Source organism: Equus caballus, chromosome 24, assembly GCF_041296265.1.
Source record: "Equus caballus isolate H_3958 breed thoroughbred chromosome 24, TB-T2T, whole genome shotgun sequence".
NCBI classification, from domain to species: domain Eukaryota; kingdom Metazoa; phylum Chordata; class Mammalia; order Perissodactyla; family Equidae; genus Equus; species Equus caballus.
Window position 1 is genome coordinate 51,627,330 of NC_091707.1, and position 21,359 is coordinate 51,648,688.

A 21,359-nucleotide genomic window follows, 5' to 3' on the forward strand; every position below is an offset into this window, starting at 1 on the left:
TTTTAAAATTTACACTTCAGTAGATAAAATCTCTTAAATCTGTAAAATATATAAAATAGTTTCTTGAAATCATCTAGAAGCATCATGCAATATTTAAAATCTTCAGTCAGTGGAACTCAAATGGAGATCTACCTCTAGTTTCTGCTGCTTTAGTTATATTCTCTACTGGTACATATTTGAAACTTGGTCAAAATGGGAAGGAAAAAGTGTTCTGCAGTTTGATTATAAATACTATGGTCCTAATCTGTAGAGTTTCCTTTGCTCGTTATAAAAAGTATTTTGCATAATAATTTTAATACTTAAAAAAAGTTAAAGTTAAAATAAAAGCCCAAAGTATTTTCTAAAAATATTAATATATGTATCTAAGCCACCGTATAAAATAATATAGAACTCGACAATTTATATGTCACTTCCACATAAAAATAAACAGTATTTGCAGGTTAACGATATTTTACTCACAAATTTAATTATCGCCTCATCTATTAGGACTGAACCCATCTAAAGATCCCTGGCTGTTTGGACAGCTTGGACTTTTGCAGCAGAAGTTGAAGATGCAGCATCCCAGGCGCAGGATCAGCCTTGGCACCATTTCCCACCTCGTGGGCAGTGCCATGTGACTCATTTCCCAGTCCCTTCTCTAGTTCATTCTACTCTCACCACCACTGCCATCTCAGCTAAGCTAGTGACAATAGGAACTATTTTTATGATTATAATGGTGTCAGTGGGGATGATGGCAAATTTAGTCAAAGATAGTTGACGAGAGCAGGGCAGGGAGCTGAAGAAAAGACAATTTAGAAAACTCCAGATCATCTAGATCTTATAACTGAATGTTCCACATGCCAAATAACCTAAATGAGAGATTCTATGGTAAATATCTTTGCAGCATTGCAGGAAGACCTCACCCATTCCACTCAATTACAAATAAAATGTGAATTAGGAAAACAAATAGAGAGAGGTTGGGTAGATGGATACAAAAGTCCACATTTGGTTCTTTTTCAAGGACTGTGAATAAATATGAGAGAGTTTACCTAAGGTGATCATGTGAGCAAGCTTCTGCAAATACTGCTCGGAAAGACTTAAAATCTTCTGTTGAAAATCTTGCTGGATCAATCTTTTCTATACAAGTAAAGAAAGCTATCGCCATAGGTGTCAATGGATTAAGGTTCAATGACGTTTCAGGTGGAGATAAAGGATCAATGTGAAGCACAGAGACTGAAAAAGCTCCCACAGCTAGTCTAAAAATAAGTTCAGGCCTGGATTCATCCACTGAAACAGATCTAGATGGGAGAGCTGAAATATGTATTAAAATTATATATATACACAAAATTTAATACTTAAACACAATCTATTATATCAAAATTATAAAACATTCACTCATGTATTAGTTTCAAAAAACAGGTGATCACACAATAGTTTGAATGATATTAAACAAGTAAAATAAAATAAACTGCAATCTTTCAGCATTTGTATGCAGGATCCTTCATACTTAAACTACAAAAAAAGTATGTTGCAATAGGACACATATGAACAAAGCTTTTGCATTAATATAAAAGTATATCGGAAAAGTCAGAGATTAACCAAAAGCTACTCGCCAAATTTTCCCTTTAAGCTTTGTGACTATTTTAATTAAATTTTGCAAAGAAGAAACCTGAAGTTCTCTTTCAAGGAAAGTGTAAAGAATGAAACAAAAATCAGATGGTTGATTGAGACTCCTTAAACTGCAATAATAATAGGAAACTTATGATATACTTTTTACTAAAAATATTTAAGCATTTAAATACACAAAGAATAAAATGCAGGGGCAACTATTCTCTAACACTTCACAGGCAACCGTTCAACAATATTTCATTTTCTTCTAAACTTTGTTAAATGGTCTAGAATCAAAAAAAACTTATGAAGAAAAAGAAAAGATGTAGTAGAATGGCATTTTTTAAAAACAAATATAGGGGCCAGCCCAGTAATGTAGCGGTTAAGCTTGCAAGCTCCGCTTCAGCAGTCCAGGGTTTGCCAGTTTGGATCCCAGGCATGGACCTATGTGCTACTCCTGAAGCCACGCTGTGGCAGGCATCCCACAGACGGAAAAGAGGAAGACGGGCACAGATGTTAGCTCAGGTACCATCTTCCTCAAGCAAAAAGAGGAGGACTGGTGGCAGATATTAGCTTAGGGCCAATCTTCCTCACCAAAAATAAAAAATATATATATATAATTTTTGAGCAAGATTAGCCCTGAGCTAACATCTGTGCCCATCTTCCTCTATTTCGTATGCAGGACGCCTACCACAGCATGGCTTGATGAGCGGTGCATAGGTCCACACCCAGGATCTGAACTGGCGAACCCTGGGCCGCAGAAGCGGAGCACGCGAATTTTACTGCTATGCCACTGGGCTGGCCCCAAATATATTTTTTTAATCTTTAAATTTTTAAAAATTCCAGTGGAAACTATCAACAAATATCTTATTTTTACTTACAGGTCTTCTGTAAAGGTGCCGAGTGAACTAGGTTGGATGGCAATGTGGACCCTCTCACTGGCGGTTCTTTATGATGATCAAGGAAATCTCCCCATGTTGGCTGAAGCTACAGAAGAATATTTTTAAAGCACGTGAATAAAGTGTAGAATTTTAGATGCCAACTTTCCGAGAATAGAACAAAATTTAAATAATACTTTACCACAGTAGCACTTAATGGAGATCCTGCTGGGGTATTTGTATATGTACTAGTTAGCGATAATTCAAGGTCCATATTTGGGGGATCCCCAAGGGGTGGAAGAGAAGAAAGACTATGGGACATGTCCATATCAGCCATGGAGAAGAAAACTTCTTCCTCTAAAGAGAATTACACTTTGTCAATTGTATTATAATTCCACCAATTCACGTCTTTAAAGTAAGTTAATACACATTAACATAACAGTCTTCCTTCAGATTATCTGACATATAGTGACACCCTAAATTTTGTTACTTCCAATGGGGTAATTATTTGGATCCAAGATATTAATGGCATAGTAAAAACTCAACTGAATACAGGTTAACAAAAGATTAAGCTATCCTACTGAAGAACTTGGTTTTTTTTTAATATATGAAATGCAGTATTACATGGTATATTTTTAAGTGTAATACGACAATTCAGGAGTTAAAATCCAGATTTTAAAATAGTATAAATGTCATGCAATCTCTGGTTTCATATGGATACAGTTATTTCATTAAAAAAAGAAAAAGTTAAATATATTATTTAGAATTCTATTTATGTTTTAATTCCCTCTTTCTGGAGAATATTTCATCCTCATACAAATGAAGTTTGTTATGGCCAAAATTTGAGACTTTAATTTTTTATTTAGTTCAACATTACATACTTAAATTGATTCTTATTATTTATGGTATTAGTGCTTCTACATTCTGAAACACCTGTAAATGCAAAGTAAACTAGGTAAAGATTATGTTTACACATAACTGATAGAAAGATTAATAGAGAAAGGCTCCTATTTAAAGGAATCTATTGTAAATCATTACATGAGCATATAAGAATTTGACAAAACAATTACCCCCAATTTATCTTTTGCGTAAATCTACATTTTTATAAATTGACTTCCCTTAGCATAAATCATGATTTACAAAACAAAACTACACAATCAAAAAACGATACTGTAGCACACATGTGCCTATGCTTCCCTGTAATGCTGTGGTTAGATCAACTTATAAATTTAAATCTTCTTACAGTATGGATCTTTAATTTATTCATTACTAAACTCCATTTCACAGCGGCCAAAATTAAGTTTATTTTGCTCTTTGAAGTTAATGTATGAGTTTGGTGTCAACTTTTGGAGTTGCTTACCACGGCTAGAAGGTGTACGAGCTGTTTCTGTCTCATAAAAGCTTTGCTCTGAAGATACAGCCACAGAGAGGGAATCTTTTCTCAAATAATACCGATTTAATTCCATCTGAATTCGATATTCGTCTTCCTGCTGCATGGGTCGATTTTTTCTATCTTTATTAGCTAACCCTATTTTGCTAGAATTTTCTACAAGTACACAAAGGGAAAGCAAAACAGTAATTAAGTTTGGAGTTACTTAATCATTTCTCTCCCAAAACCTACTTATCCAATACCAATGGCAACTTAATACCAGTCACTGCGAAACCACCACTATTTAATATTAATCAGAGAACTAAGCAATAGCTTTAAGCAGCTAGCTAGGAATCACAAAATCTTATCTTTGACAGAAAAGTCATTAAAAATATTTTAAAATGTGTGCTACTTACTGTGTTCAAGAATTATACTTTCTCAGTTGTATGAAGTACTATCCCCAACCAAGGAATTTTGAAAAAGTTAAGAATGTAACACAAATAATGTGAATGATAATTTGTGCAATGGTAACACAAATAGATTCAATCAAATTTAACTATTTAGGATTCTTATTTACAATACATCTTTTTAATTTCACACAATCCTATATAATAACAGAATTTCCTATATGCATGTTATACATTTTAACTAAAAAGTTTTAAAGAATTAAAAATAGTAACAACAGACTTATACTTGCCTGGTCCAGCAACAGCTGCTAACATATCCAAAAGCAAGTGTACCTGCCTTGGTGACAGGAATAGATGAATAGAGTCTATCTGTCCATCAATATCCAACTTCAAAAAAAAAAAAAATACTTAGGATGAACACGCTTTATAACTTCATCACCATAAATCCCAGTATTTTACTGCACTGAGATGAATACTGATTATTTAGTCTTAGACTCCTTCACCTAAGATTCTCTCTACTAATTCACACAATCTACACGAAAAGACTTAAAGGCCACCAAACTGTTACTCTAAGGGAGAAAATCCTTCTGAGAAACTCCATGTTGGCAAGTCCAGTGTCATACTTTTTGTCTCTAAGTTTTCTGAGTATTTAAGGTATTTGAGGAGGCCTTAAGACATAGTCTCCAAGAGAGAATATTAAGGTAGCAGTGGTCCAATATTCATTCCCATCATGATTTCAAAAAGATTCAAATCATCATCTTTAAAGCTTGATTCAAACCAACAGCGAATAAAGTTGGCTTTCAGAAGCTTGCCCATGGATCACACTCCTCAGCAGAACACGTGCCAACCTTCTCTACCAAGTGTGCCTCTCTGAACGCCCACTATCTTCCACAAAGCCCACTCTCTGTTGGGCAGGGGAGCGTAATGCCGATGGAAGAGGGGGCTCTGGGCACTTCCCTTCTCTTTTCCAACTCTGTCTATTTTTTCCTTCTAGAAATAAAAGCCTCATCCCATTCTCATCCTGATTCCTGTGGAGTATACTGTGACAAAAGCAATTACTCTCTTCTCTACATCACATTCTCACAAGTTGAATAGGCCTGCCTTACTTTTCATTCACCTCCTCTTAGTTCTAACACCAACTCCTATTATCTTTATGCCATTTTGCAATTTAAAAATAATTCAAAACCTATTTCTATTTGGAAAATGGCAGCTTCCCCAGGAGAGAAACAAATTTCTTCTGATTCTAAAAACAAAAATAAAATAATTTACATAGTAACTTGGAGAAATTTCCATGATCTAAGACTATATTCTCCGATAATAATAACATTATCATCTTCTTTTGAGTATTGAAGCACTATACTTTCATTATATGTTCTCTAATTCTTAGTCCTGTTCCTGTTTTACAGATGAGGAAACAGGTTCATGAAGATTAAGTGACTTGCATGAGGGCATCTCACAGATCCAGAGCCAGGATTTTAACCTAGGCTGACCCAGATGGAAAGCCCTCACTCCTTCCCTGGCATGGCTGCCCATTCTGCCCAAACAGGACTTGTTTTATGGGGCTCCTTACTGAGTGCTGACATCCCAGGCCATGAATCATCAAGGAGTTAAGGCTGGGGATAGTGGGAAAATCTCTTTCTGATCATACGTCAAATTTTAAAATTTTTTAATTTCTTAGTATTGAAAGCATAATCTCTGACCTTTATTAGAACGAACGATCAAATTTCATTCATAATTTTCATAGAAATATTTCATTATTAGTACATTCTGAGTTCGGCATACAAAGAACAAAACACATATTCCTTTCCTCTAGAAATATAAGTGATAGAATATAACTAAAATAGCAAATGTCATGGCCAACCCAGTGGCATAGCGGTTAAGTTTGCGTGCTCTGCTCCAGTGGCCTGGGGTTCGCTGGTTCAGATCCTGGGCAGAGACCTACACACCATTTATCAAGCCATGCTGTGGCAGGCATCCCACACATAAAATAGAGGAAGATGGGCACAGCTGTTAGTTCAGGGCCAATCTTCCTTAACAAAAAGAGAAAGATTAGTGGTGGATATTATCTCAGGGCTAATCTTCCTCAAAAAAAAAATCCAAATTCAATGTAACATGGTAATTGAAACAAAATGTCTGCAAATTCAATACAGGCAGTCCCCTATTTTCCTATATAATGCATTCCTGAAAACATATGCTAAAATTGAATACACAAAACACCAGACTTACACACTATCAGGTGGGTACTAATCTCAGAGAACTAAAAAATATATGAAATCTTTCATAATATTCTGAACCCACAGTTGAAAGACTTAAGTCTAACAAACACTGGAAAGAGACTAAAGCTCTCACCCTTTGAGCACTTCTAATTAATGTCATCTTTGTCTATACTGTATTAAGTTTATGAGATCTATGTTTCTCACTGCTAACATCTAGAGCTTTTATTTTTCCGTTTAGCACTGTCATAAATAAGAACAAAATGTACTCAAATACCCAAGTTATTACACAAAAATTACCAGAAAGGCAAGGACAGCAATGTCTGCAAATGTTAAACACCGGTTGGCAGACAATGCCACCGCGCCTTAGTTCCAGATGTTCATTAGTCGCCTGACACACAGATGCCCAAAAGTAACATCTAAAAGGCATTTATACAAATCAAGATGTAATGTGCACAAGTTTGGGTTTGCACAAAGATCAAATACACAAATGTTGAGGGCTGTGTACAACTAATCAAAACAGAACGATAAACCTTAGTGCTACAGTTCTTTCTTCTTAGAGAAACAGCAAATGCATTCCCCAGAGGCACGGGGGTTTGGGTTTCGCAAGGATGTCACCACAGCACAGGATTCCCGGCAGCGCTTACAGATACCCATAGCTTTCTGCTCCATGAACAATCTCACACTCTTTTAGGAAGAGGCTTAAGACCTGGTGAAAGGATTTCGTACCATCTGAGGTAGGACAGAGCAGTAAACAAGGAGGAGGGGATGATCAATAACAGGAATGCTGTCACTCTAACCACCACCTTCCCTTCCTCCTCCTCCAACTCTAGTCAAGCTTTCCAGTCAAAGGAAGGATTTCTGGGGATCCTTCAATCTTCTGCAAACCTTTTCATGTACACTCACGTGTACTCAGAGACCCCTCTTTCATGTTCCCACAGCAATTTCTATACTCCTTATATCTTTTTAAGCAAAGCGATATTGCACTCATCTCTGCCTCTGTCCCAAGAACTTGCAGAGGCCTGGCCTGCAGCAGTCACTCAAACACCTAGAGCTAGGGAGGTCAGTAAATAACCAAACGAATAAACCCTGATATCTGCTTAATATAAACTACATTTTACAGAGATTACATAGAAAATTAGTCTTCAAAGTCTGAAAATAACTCGACAAATACATCTTTGACTGACTAAATAAATGCAAGTTTCCTGATTCTCCAACTGACTGTTCAATATTGTTCCCTAAGAAACAAGTATAGCTGTCTTTACACTGTCTTCAAAAAGCTATGAAACATCATGAAAAAAATCAGTCTCTTTTCATAAATATTATACAACTATAAAAACAGTCATTCCTTTAAAATACACATAGGTGGACATTTTTACATCCATATCTTAAACATCTCCTACAGTTAACTTTTTGCTTTCCAAATCTCTTCTCCTTTAAACTTAACTTTATGAATTATAGAAAGACTCTTTAGTAAATTCCTAGTTACCTGAACTAAGGAATGTTTTGAACTGCTGGAATGAGGAAGAGCGAGTGTAAGAGGCAGCTCGAAAACCTGAGCTGCAGCAGGAGGGCAGACAGTCCGCACGTGGACTTTGTGACCTAAGGACAGAGCACCAGCTGAGAGTAAAATGCTGACTCCAGGACAGTGGATATCCTAGTTACAGGATAATCTACAGCAACGATCAGAGGGTCACTGCATAGATTAAAGAATACTTGTAGTTGTATTTTGTTTTTTACTATAGAAAATAAAACAAATACTGACCTTAGCTCCAGGAAGTACTTCATTCTGTTTCAAAGTGAGACTCAACTCCAACCTACCAACCAGCCCTCCAATCTGCACTGGGTCAGAGGGTGCTACCTCTGGCAAATTTCTCGTTAGTTGTGGGTGTGGCTCATACACAATTTTGGGATTCCAGCTAGGTGACAGCTTTGGCTCAGTTTCCTACAATAATGCAGTAAGAATAAAGTAATTCTTTAAAATACTTGTGTAAATAAACTGAAATGCAAAATACAATCACTAACTTAAGAAGAATGAAATATTTGACAGGCAAAACTGTATTACGTGACAATGGATAAACCAGTATCCTACAACTAGCATGAAACCCAGTAGTATGTTAGCAGAGTACCCTGATAATACAGGCAAATCATGGAGAAGAAAGTTATGAAAAAAGCACAGCATCTGTTCAAGTTATAGCAATACAAAAACTTAACAGACATTCTATAATTAAGAAAATATGATCTATGAAATAACATAAAAGGCAAATTATGGAATGACTGATTTATAAAAGGACTCTCTAATCTTAGGAGATTAACAAAGAGTTCCTTATAAAGCTTTTTTAAGGTATGATTTATAAGATAAATTTTCAGCAAAACATTCATTATTAAAGATACATGTGAACACTGTTTGATTTCCTGTTTTTACTGTTAAAGGCTATTAAATATTAATATACCATTTTTCCCAAAGATGCAGTATCTAATGTTTCTTTATCCAATTAATAAGCCACACTGCTAGGAAAGGCATTAATTATAAATATGAGTGTTTTAAAATCTCTGAAATATATACCCCCATTACTGAATATTTGTGTTAACTTTCAGATTAGATGCAAACTCATTAACAGATATTATATATCCTAGCAAGATTGAATAGCCCTCATTTAAACCTTTTAAAAATCTGTGATTTACTTGTTGTTTTTTGGTGGTGTTTTTCTTACCACTGGTGCAGCTGAAGACACTGGGGAAGATTTTGCTGATGCAGAAAACTCATCCCAGAAGAGAGACACTCCAGAGAGCTGAAGTAATTTGTGAGCAAAAGCTGTGGGTTGATGTACATTTATTCCTGAGGACTCGTCAGCAGTTTCATCACAATATACAGTTCTGAAAGTTAAAAACAAAATGAGCATTTGCATAAAACTTCTAGGAAAATCTACTTGCAATTAAAAGAAATGCACATAGCTTTTTAAGTTAAAGGGATTTTTCAAGTGTTAACACTCCTTAGAATATGCCTATAATGTGAGCCAGCATTACCATGCTTTACTTCAGTAAATATTCCCATGAAGAGACCTTGACCCAAGAAGAATAACTTTGAGAGGTTCCTAAATTTGGGGAAAACATTACTAACTTCCTAAAGTTAGCTTCAAGGAAAACATTCCCGTGCTCCCTCACAAATATCTCTTGGTAATAGTGAGAGGACATGTGGCCCCAAGTCACAAGTCTGAAGTGAATGACATTTCTTGAAATCAAATGACTATTCCATGAGTTCTTATGACTGATCTTCAGTTTCGACAAAATACAGAATGTAGTTCTAACTGCATGAGATTTTAGATAATTTTTAATAGACCATTTAAGATAATGCAACCTAATTTCAAAGATCTGTTAACAACAACTGTTTCACTAATAGGTATGTTTTGTGAAAGACAGAAACCATAACATATCTGCTTAAAATTTGGTAAAGGCCCCCAAGAGATCCATATACAAAGTGTCTTTGGCGCTCAGTGTGCATTCTGCTTACTTCCGTCAGCAGTTCAAATGGCATTAAGACACAGGTGAACAGCTCCTATCCCAAATCAGCACTCAGGAGTGTGTACATCAATCACTCCGTTTTAGAGTTCCAAGTGGGCACACACCGAAAACTAAAAGTGATGTGTGTATATCTTTTTAAGTAAATCACTATTACACATATTGGCCTTAAAATACCCTCAGAGAATCCTCAAACAAAACAGTAGTCTTAGCCCTTCTCACTAAAGCAGCACTTAGAGCAAGCACAGGAAAGCAAAATAGCCTTTCACGTTAACGAGACATGCCTAAATAGTGCACAGCTCGTATGAAAAAACTCCAGTGGGAATGCCTTAAATTCAGTAGCACTCAAAATTCATTATTCTGATTTGATATTAACTAAAAGAGAATTAGTTGCATTGACTTCAACATCGTATTATATATAATTATACCCCAACTGGTACTTTAAATTTTCAATAATGGGATTAGAATATAACTTGGAGAGCAGCACTTTACCCTGAAACTATGCAATACATTAATTTAACATCACCTCTAATATCTAAAAGCATCACGAAATATAATGAGAGTTAGATTTTATTACTTACAAAAGAAAAGACTAGGGTCATTTGTTTTCAGATATAAGAAGTCTTACCTTTCTATTCGAATTTCAAGTGCAGTTCCAGTTTTGGAATTTTCTGGCACATGTTCAATTCTCAAGACAGTGTCTATAAAAGTGACTTTTACTCTTCTTAGTACTAGAGTAAACACGTAACCATCAACATGAGACCATATGTATACTAAATAAAAACTTCTAATGAAAGGAATAAATACTAAATTAGTTTAATAAGAACTTACAAAATAAAAAAGTTGAATTTCTTTCCTTAAAAATCCCCAAATCTTGAGTTTTATAATAAATATTTGCCTTACTGAGCATTTACCCCACGTTACATCTCAACAGACATTTGGGGCAATGACTAACATTATAAGTAGAATTCTAATCCTTCATTATGCAAGTCTAATAAAATAAACAGAGGAGAAAGTAGGGTACAAAAGAATATGAAATTAAATTGAATACAATAATTAAAATAACTTCAATTCTAGTAATTCTTTTAAAAATCATTCCAATGGATTTGGCGTATACAAGGCTTACTAAATAAAGGTACTAAATTATCATATAAAACCTAAAATTTTTTAAAATAATCAGTAATGCCAAACCTGTTTCAATGGTTTCAGCAAACTTTTCAAGTCCTTCAAAAGGCTGGGATCCTTCTCCTTGTTCATCTGTCAGTTTCTGGCTAAGACATTCTTTTGCCAATTGCATACTGCTCGTCATGAAACTTGACCAATACATAGGCTCGGAACCAGTTGCTGCAGAAAATATAGATTAATCCTAAATAATTTCCCATAGTTACAACAAAGCCATTTCTTAAAACAACACATTTCAAACAGGTAAATTTTTAATCCTCCATGAGATATTTAATATCATGGTGTTACCGAGGGATAACAATTCTAGAATTATTTTAGAAATTGCTCTTGAGCAAACATCATCTTATAATAACTAAGAAGGGAAAAAAAACAGATCACAGAAAAAAGTCCAGAGACATGTGCTCTCATTACGTGATATATATCTGCCAAATATTAACTCACATATTCATTCAACAAGTATTTAACGGGGCATTTTACATCTGCATGGTACTGTTCAAAATACTGTAGGGCAAGGGTTGACAACTTTAAAGGGTCAGACAGTGAATATCTTAGGCTTCGTGAGCCATATGGTCTCTATCATGGCTACTCAACTCTCTCACCCAGTGCAAAAGCAGCCAGAGAATAAATAAATAAATGAGTATGGTGGTGTTTAAAAAAAATTTATTTACAAAAACACATGACAGGTGACAGACCCGATCTGGCCAGCAGTAGGAGATAGAAAAATAAAATAATTATTAATTCTGCCCTCAGAGAGCCCACAATATAGTGGAAGAAATGAGAGATGATTAAGAAGAATTAGTAGGCAACTACTGACAGCTAAGAAAAGAGGTTAATTCTTCTAGCTGTAGGAATTCACAGGAACTCTGGTAGAGGTAGCAGGTGACCTAGGCTTTAGAAGGTTAATACAAACGTAGATTAAACAGAAGAGCGTCCTTGGAGGAAGGAATACATGAACTGTGAAAAGTCCTTTCCAGCCTTCCCTCATGAGAGAGTTCCACCACACTTTGTTACATTATTCAAAACAAACTGACAGAGATTACCGTAATTACTGCCTTCCAAAATGGAATTTAAAAGCCCTTCTAATGGAATATTTTCAACGTAAGGGGAAAATATTTGACTTTCCATAGAAAAGTATTATTGTATCTACTCATATGGTTAAAAGATAAAATATTCTTGATAATTAAATACCAGACTATTAAGGAGGATTTCTATACATAGATTACCAATATTCAAAATAATGGTGCTACAATTCTAGAAGGCATAATTTAAAACTTTGGTGTTTCAGACAGTACTTGGGATTAGAATTCTTCACGTACATCTTTACAAATATCACTTGTCACTGAAAGAAAAATTTAAATTCAGAATTTAAGATGACTTACTGTCATAACTTATTGGCTTATACAATACACACACACAAATATACACACACTCTCATAGTTTTGCTGAACTATTTGAAGGTAAACTGCAGACACCGTAACACTCACTCCTAAATCCTTCAGCATCTGACTCCTAAGAACAAGAACATTCTCCTGCAAAAGCTCAATAGCATTAACACCCAAGAAACATAACGGTGACACACTATTATAATCTCATATACCTTCCATACCCAAATTTTCCCAGCTATCCCCAAAACATGCTTCATAGTAAAAAAAAAAACAAAACAAAAAACCCAAACCAGTATTATATACTGCAGTTAGTAATTCATGTCTTTAGTCTCCTTTAACCTGGAATGGTTCCTCCACCTCTTCTCTCTTTCATGACAATGGTATTTTAAGGATACCAACCAGTTAGTTTATAGAATTTCCCTTATTTTGGATTTGTCTGACTGCTTCCTTAAAATTTGATTCAGATTAAGCACTTTTAGCAGGAACAGTACATAAGTGGTGGTGTGTCCTTCTCAGTCCATCACATCAGGATATACGTGATATCAGTTTGACCCATTACTGAGGAGGTTAAATTTGATCACTAGGTTATGTGGTGACCGTCAACTTTCTCCACTGTAAAAGAAACTTTCTTCCCTGTATAAATAATACGTAATCAGTGCGAGATATTTTGATACTGTCTAAATATCAAGCTCCTCAACAACCTTTCACTAACAGGTATTAACTTTCATTGATGATTCTCACTTGTATCAATTTTTACTTTGGTGGCCAAAAACATGCTGATATTCTACCATTTTTTCTATGTTTATAAATAGGTATTCTACGGCAGTGAAGAGCTTTCCCTTCTCCCTGCCTCCCCTACATACTTATTTATTTGTATCAACATAGAGTTAGGGGCTTTTTTTCATTTAGTGTGTTATAATCCATTATTGTCATTATTCTTTTTGATACTCAAGTCTTCCCAGATTTGGTCAATGGGAACCCCTTCAAGTCTATCCTGTGTCCTTTTAACATTTCTCCATCAATCTCTGAGCACTTCTTTGCACAATACTTTGCACAATACTTTGAATCTTTAAAGCACAAGTCACTTTAGATAGTTGATAACAAATAATTAAACCAAATCATCTATATATTATTAAGTTCCTGTGGGTAAAGAGGGAGAGAAATAACTGTAAAGGTACAATAACACACACCCTACATAGACCAAGTCCTAATATTTTATACACTGAAAGTCTCACAAATACAACACTGAGTAATAAATACTGAATTTAATGCAATTAGGTTACCGTCCCAATCTCTGAAGAATAAAAACAGAAACGAACAAAACAGAAACAAATAACACACTTACCTACGCGAGGTCTAGGTCGAAAGACCATTTCTAATCCTTTCACTTCCAGTGCACAATTATCCTGTAGCAAGGAGCCCCATGGAACTGACAGAGAAATTGACTGTATGAATCCTTCAGTGACTTCTAAAGGCGCATCTGCTGACTCCAGGATCTCATTGAGACACTAAAGAGAAAAACCAAGTGCATTCTGAAATCACAAGAACTCAAAATTGTTAACTTATTCAAAGATGCTGAATATGCTCATATATGTGTCAGGCACTAGGGCTAAAGAAAGCAGAGACCAAGATAAAGATGATTCCCGGTCCTCACTAAGCTTACGAGATAGCTTACCACAAAAGACTCACGTAATTAAAGTGTGGCGAGCTGCATGACAGAGGAAGTACACTGTGCTATTTGAGGACGTAACAGAGCCAGCCCAGAGACCCAAGGCCGGCCGCCCGAGGAAGCACTATTTTAAGCTGAGGTCAGAGAAGGCCAAGGAGCTAACCAGGCAAAGTGGTCCAGGTAGAGACAACAGCACGCGGAAGGATTCAAAAAAGCAGAGGCCAAAGAGCACAAGTACACATACTGAGATACAAGAGCATTTGGGGAAAAAAAGGCTGCTTTAGGCTTTAGTGTAACGTGCCAGGGTGATGAGGCAGAGATAAAGCTACAAAGATAAGGGAGCGGAATCCAAAGAACCTTGTAATTCATGTTTAAGAGTCTGAACTTTCTCTCAAGGGCCATGTGAAGCCATGGAAAGATTTTAAGCAAGGGTGCCATGATGAGATTAGAACTTTTAGTGGGCTACTCCTGCCGCCATGTAGAGCATGTCAGAGGAAAGCAAAACTAAGAGAAGCTAAAATAACTGGTTTGGCAAGAATAATGACACTAAGGACAGTTACATTAGGAAGTAGAATTAACTGGCATCACGAAGAGTAAAGAAAAGAAGGAATGAAGAACGACTCCCAGGTTGCTGGCTTGAACTGCTCAGATAGTGGGCTGTTTACTGAGATAGAGAAACCTGGAAAAGCAGGTTAGGGGAAGAGGAGGAGCTCAGTTCCAAAGAATACATATGAGCAGACACCTAGGTGGAGATGTCTAGGAGGTGGCTAGATATTCTAGTCTAGAGCTCAGGAGAGCCCTCTGACCTGGAGATACAGAAGGGCATTACAAACACAGACAGTAAATGAAGCCTCAGGAGTAAGGAGAGACAGACAGCCTTTGGGAACTTTTGCAGGGTGAAATAACAAGAGGCCTAGGATAGAATCCTGATAAACACCAACATTTAAGAAACAGGTTAGGGGCCAGCCCAGTGGTGCAGTGTTTAAGTGCGCATGGTCTGCTTCGGGAGCCCAGGGTTGCCCGGTTCGGATCCTGGGTGCAGACATGGCACCACTTGGCAAAAGCCATGCTGTGGTAGGCGTCCCACATATAAAATAGAGAAAGATGGGCATGGATGTTAGCTCAGGGCCAGTCTTCCTCAGCAAAAAGAGGAGGATTGGAAGCAGCTGTTAGCTCAGGGCTAATCTTCCTCAAAAAAAAAGAAAAAGAAAAAGAAACGGGTTAAGGGCCAGCCCAGCAGTGTAATGGTTAAGTTTGGCATGGTCCACTTCAGTGGCCCAGGTTCAGTTCCCAAGGGCGGACCTACATCACTCATGGGTGGCCATGTTGTGATGGCGACCCACATACAAAATAGAGGAAGACGGGCACAGATGTTAGCTCAGGGCTAATATTCCTCAAAAAAGTTAATTAATTTAATTCAATAAAAAAAGAAATATATTTCCGATAAAAGTTTTTATGTTTAATTATTCAAATGTATAATATATTTATATTGTTTTGATCGACCACACTTATAATAACTGTAATAATAATGCAATCCAGAGGAAAAATTTTAACACAATGCCTAATGATTATCTGAAGGAGTTACTGATAAGTTAAGATTAATATGGTAAGCCCTAAAGCAACCACTAAGAAAGCCACTAAAAAACTCAAAAAAAAAAACCTGTGAAGACATCATTAAAGAAATTAAAATGTTACAGTAGAAAATATTCATTTAATGCAAAAGAAAGCTTAATGGTAAGAGGAAATTCTTTTAAATGATCAATTTCAACTTAGTTACATGTTCTTATTGTAGAGAAATGATAGCTTGATCAATAAAAGACTTAAGCATAAAACAAGTAAGTTACACCAAAACTCTGCAGAGGAAGTAGGATGGATATATGAGTTCAATAGGAAAAAATACGATGTCAGATTTTCAACTAGTAATAAAGAACTTATTCCAGCATTTCGAAAATATATAATGTGGGCATTTAGATCCTACTGGGCGAAAAAAATTATATTTTATATCAATACTACAACAAAAATTATCCTCTAAAACTATTTAAACTTATGAAAATTTTTAAAGTCAATTTTAAAGGAATTGTAGTTTTTCAAAATTTAAGAGAAAACTGAGCAAACACGACTGAAGAACGCTCCTTTCAAACAGGGCATGTGGTCAGGTCAGGCTCAGTCATTTACTAGCTGGGTGGCTTTGGACAAGTTCTTAACTTCTGAGTCTGCATTTCCTCATCCATAAAATAGAGACAGTACCTATCTCATAGGGTTACAGTGAGCGTAAATGACATAATAACGTGTAAAGCTACCAACATAGTTCCTGGTACCAAGTAAACACTTAATAAATGTTGACTATTGTTCTTTATTTTCTACAGCACCTACGTTGCACAATGACGAGCACTATTAGGAATTCGAGGTGTGCTTGACAGTATGAAGAAAGTTTATATGTTTCTTTTTAATACATACCATAAGACTAACTAGGAAAAGAATACATCCTTATTAGTTTAAACCAAGGCATCAGAATTCAAACAGAAATAAAATAGAGCATAAAAATTTGCAAGAACTGATTCAGACCAATTAACATTTAATTAGCACTTACTATATACAGGACACTATACTATTTTATACCTACATTATTGCATTAAATCCTCCCAACAGCCCTCTCAATGAGATATTTTTGTGTCCATTTTGCAGACATGGCAACTGAAGATCAGTTACAGAACAAACTTTTAAAACTAAATGGAAAAATTCTCAATCCCTTTAGTACTAGCGTTTTTCAAAATGCAGTCAAGGACCACATGCATCAGAATCCACTAGGAGACGCTTCTTAAAAATGCAGATTCTCGGGTCTTTAGAACCAGAATCTATAGGGAAGGAGACCAAAGTCTGCATGTTAGCAAACTTCCCAGGTGAATCCAGTGCTGCCAATGTTTGAGAAGCTCAGATCTCTTGAATCATTTGAAGCAGTAGGTGTACAAAAGGAATACAGGAATCAGAAAGACTTAGGTTTGAAATCTGGCTGCACTGCAAATATTAAGCCTGAGTAAGTTACTTAACTTCATGGTAAAATGGAAATAACACCCAACTTAGAGCAAGAAAATGTATATAAAAGCACTCAGTACATTATACAGAGATGGAAGGTGCCTAATAAATGGTCATTATCTTCCAAAGCAAACTAAAATCCCCTACCTCAACTCCAAGTCCCCTTGTCATTAACTGCATTCCTCTTTCTTTAGTCAAGGTAGCTATTTGCTCAAACCACAAACTACTGCCTGCTAACCCTCAGCTCCTCTGAAACCACTCTTAACTGCCAATAAACCGACAAAAGCAACAAACAATGTTCAGTCCTCATCTTCCTTGAATTCTTATCTCTATCTAATTCCTATGGTCACTTCTCTTTTTGGAATTCTAACTTTCCTTGGCTTCCGTAACACTCTTTACACTTTCAGTCTTTTTTCTAATCCTTTACCACTTAAAATGTTGGCATTCGCCTAAATTTCGTCTTCAGCCTTTTCTGTCTCAGTCTAATCTACCTACTACCCAAGCACTCCGTGCCGTTCCAGTGTTTCAGTCACTACTGATACTCTGATAACCCAAATTTTTATCTCCAGCTCTTCCTCAATGCCAATACTATAGCTCCCACCGCCTCCTGAGAATCCCTATCTGGATGTTCCAAGACCCCCTCAATCAATGTTAAAACTTATTCTCGCCCCAATCTCAATCTCTTCCTTTCCTCTCCCACTTGCTCCCCACCCACATGATTGGGACAACCTTCTCCTTCTCTGCTAGCATTTGCTATTTCACCACCAACCTAGTGCTTTTCCTATCTTTTCATATCAATTTTAAAAGAAAAATTTAAATATTTGATACTAAAAAGAAGCCATCATATAAGAAAAAAGCAGTAGCTCAGAACTGCTAATTTCATAAGTATTTCCATAATTAAAGTCTGAAATTTTTGCACCATAACGTTATCTCTGGGAGAGATGAAATAAAGGGCTATTACTTCATACTTTATATATTTCTTTATAGATATATATAGACAGATAGATATAGATAGATAGATATAGCACCTTTCTTTACTGTTTGAGTTTTTTTGCCAGGAGCATATATATTAGTTATATAAAAATAATTAAAAATATACCAAAGTGTTTTAAACTGTATATAGGCAATGACAGACTCTGTAACATGGGGATCTGTCAACATGAGACACCATCTAGGAAACTGGATTTGATAGAATTCTCTTCTCAATAAACACCAAGTCTTCATTTGTCTCAATTTTGTGGCCACCTTAAACTTACAGTTCAGGAAGTTTTATTACAGTACTGAAGAATACTATTAAAAGAAAAAATATGGTAAATGTTAAGGAAATCGTTCTGGAGAGAGTCAACAGTTCAAGAATTTCAACTGTGCCACTAAGCTGCAATATAATATCCCTAAGTATAAGATGTTCAAATAGGTTACACTTATACACAATCTTATACACACCTGGCAAAATCCCCTATATCCTATATCATACAGTACTCAGAAATGCACTTATTCTGTGAAACCCCAAAGTCTATGACAGTGTATGAGTACAACAAAATTCTCAACCTACTTGGCCAAGTTGATTTCCTGTTATTTACTCAGGCAACACCTTCCTCATTAGTCCACTGAAGTTATGTCCACATGATTCAATAATTCTTAAACTAAAAGCAGAGCCACCTGAACTACTCAGCAAAGAAGTGCCCTATGGTAGATTACCTTAGAGTTTTGCTTGTTTTGTTTAAGGCCATTTTGCTTTCAATTATCATCAATGAGTTTCATGCACAAAGACAGAAAAAGAGAAGCTAACACTGGTCTCTACTACAGCGTTTGGCAAATGATTAGTAGTCAATGTTTCCTGAACACAAGATAATTTTATTATACGTACCAGCATAAGCAGCAAAGCAACAGAAACAGATTATTAAATTGAAATTAAAAGGCTTCAATATAATTAATTAACATCTATCTTCCTGGACATGTTGAACTTCTGTGAGAAAAGGGTCTTTATCTAGTTCGCTGCTATATGCCCAGTGTCATCAGAGTGGCACGTGCCAAGAGCTCAATAAATGAACTAAGTAATGAAAAAACTTGACTAAAAAAATAAGAATAAAGTCACAGTCTTAAAAGTGTGAAAAGAATGAGTCATCAAATCCAAACGCCCACCCAAACAAAATTTCCTTCTTTTGATATTTTGCATTTTGACCACTCAATGGGAAAAGAACTCATGAACTAATAAGATAGCCCATTCCAATTGTGGAAGAATTCCAAATGCCTTCCCTCTGCTCCTCCCGCCACATCAGGCCCTTTTAAGGCAGTGATCTCCAAAGTGGGGCGTCTATATTCCAGAGAGTACAACAGATGATCTGTGTCTAGGGAAGGAGGAAGAAAATTAGACATCCTATATTAAATTTTTCACACTGTGAGATTTAAAAGTTGTGCTAATATTGAGTATACAAATGGGCACTGGCACGCTCACTCAGGCCATACATCAGACTAGTACAAAGAGAAGACTAGGAGTTCCACAGAGGGGAAGAGTGAAGGGGGGTGCCCTCAGCTGGATGCTCCTCTTCAGCACACTGAAACTTCCTTGAGCATACTATATTCCACATAATAAAAGCAGACCTCTGAACAGTGCAATCTTTGTAAAGAGACAGGAAGTGACAATAACTTTCTGATTTCCTGGGTTTTCTATGGCCAAATATCTAAGAGTTGAATTCAAAGATGATAAGCAATTTTCTTCTACACAAAGAGAAGAGTTCTAAATATGCTGACTGTTTATGTGATGACGGATGGTTATCACTAGTATATGCTACTTCAATAATAAGTGAGAAAGTAACTGCTTTTCAAAAGATACCTTTACTAAGGGAGAACCTTTTTTGAAAAATTATATTTGGAAATATTTCCATTGTTACATGATTTTGTTGCTGAAACAATATCTATTAAAAATACCACCTTTTTTTTAAGTCATTATCAACACAGGTTAAAAAAGGTTTGAAAACATAGAAAGATTATTCAAATGAATTTAAAAGTCTTCTGAACAAAGAATTTTTTAAAATAGGTTTTAAAGTTAATTTTTATATATATAAATGTATATTATTTATATAAAAATGAAATACCTTCCAATTAATTAGCAAGAATAACTGATTGAGATGCAGGAAGAAGGGAACGTCACAGCCAATTTCAACACAATCCTATGTCTAACTGATGGTTGAGAATTGAAACATTAGCAATGTCACCAATGACGCAACTCTTCTATTTGGATCCCTGAATCTTTGTAAGGTATCTTTTTTTCAGTCATGAAAGTCATTAAAATCAAGTGTCAAAAGTAACTGAATTTGGAATCAGAACTTTGAATAGTTATACCTAAGGGCCACATCAAGATTTTTCTTAGTCATCAACACAGAATGCTATAATTAATAAATAAATAAATCAGCACAGCAAACGTTTACTGGATGCTTTATTTCACGTTATCGTTTTGGTTGGGCATATCCTTCACCTTCAAGGAGCAGAATAAAACAATCTTCAGATTAAATCTGGCCATAAATTATTCTGCCAAGGATCCTGAAGTCAAACTGTAAAATTCAAATATCACCTCTGACTTCCCATGAGGATTAAATAAAACCACACAAATGAGAGTGCCTAGCACAGTGTTTGAAGTAAATAAATAGATGCTTAATAAACATTAACTGCACTTTCCTTGGCTTGAAGCCATATAATTAATGAACCAAGAATTAGACAGGTTTGAATCCTCATTGTACCACTTGCTAGCTGTGTGAGTAGGAGCAAATTATTTAACTTCAACTGTAAAATGGAAATAAAAATATCCACCTTATAGATCATTAAAAGAAAAGTCAATAAAGAATAATACATAAACTCATTCAACCCACAAAAGACTATTAATAAATGTCCAACCCCTCTCCTTCAAGATAGCCTATTCATAAATGTACCAAAAGTATAGACTCATAGGAGGTTAAATTAAAAACTATCCATCAGGGGACCAGCTAGGTGGTTAAGTTTGCACTCTCGCTTTAGCAGCTCGGGGTTCGCGGGTTCGGATCCCCGGTGGAGACCTACACACCACTCATCAAGCCCTGCTGTGGCAGCATCCCCATATAAAATAGAGAAAGACTGGCAACAG

General features: G+C 35.8%; 1 protein-coding gene across 3 annotated transcripts in view; it reads right to left on the reverse strand.

Annotated features, from left to right (window-relative positions):
• The window catches only part of ATG2B (autophagy related 2B), a 68,305-nt gene that overhangs the window by 44,671 nt on the left and 2,275 nt on the right, over positions 1-21,359 (reverse strand). For all 3 annotated transcript variants that reach the window (XR_011432304.1, XM_023628345.2, XM_023628346.2), the window contains exons 2-11: positions 13,886-14,048; positions 11,165-11,317; positions 10,602-10,704; positions 9,169-9,331; positions 8,220-8,399; positions 4,532-4,628; positions 3,826-4,011; positions 2,668-2,822; positions 2,469-2,574; positions 1,029-1,290 (exon numbers count right to left, since the gene is read on the reverse strand). Coding sequence is in view for 2 of the 3 variants with exons in the window: in XM_023628345.2 (XP_023484113.2) it covers positions 1,029-1,290; positions 2,469-2,574; positions 2,668-2,822; positions 3,826-4,011; positions 4,532-4,628; positions 8,220-8,399; positions 9,169-9,331; positions 10,602-10,704; positions 11,165-11,317; positions 13,886-14,048 (1,568 nt within the window). In the remaining variant the exon portion in view is untranslated. The remainder of the gene's footprint in view (positions 1-1,028; positions 1,291-2,468; positions 2,575-2,667; positions 2,823-3,825; positions 4,012-4,531; positions 4,629-8,219; positions 8,400-9,168; positions 9,332-10,601; positions 10,705-11,164; positions 11,318-13,885; positions 14,049-21,359) is intronic.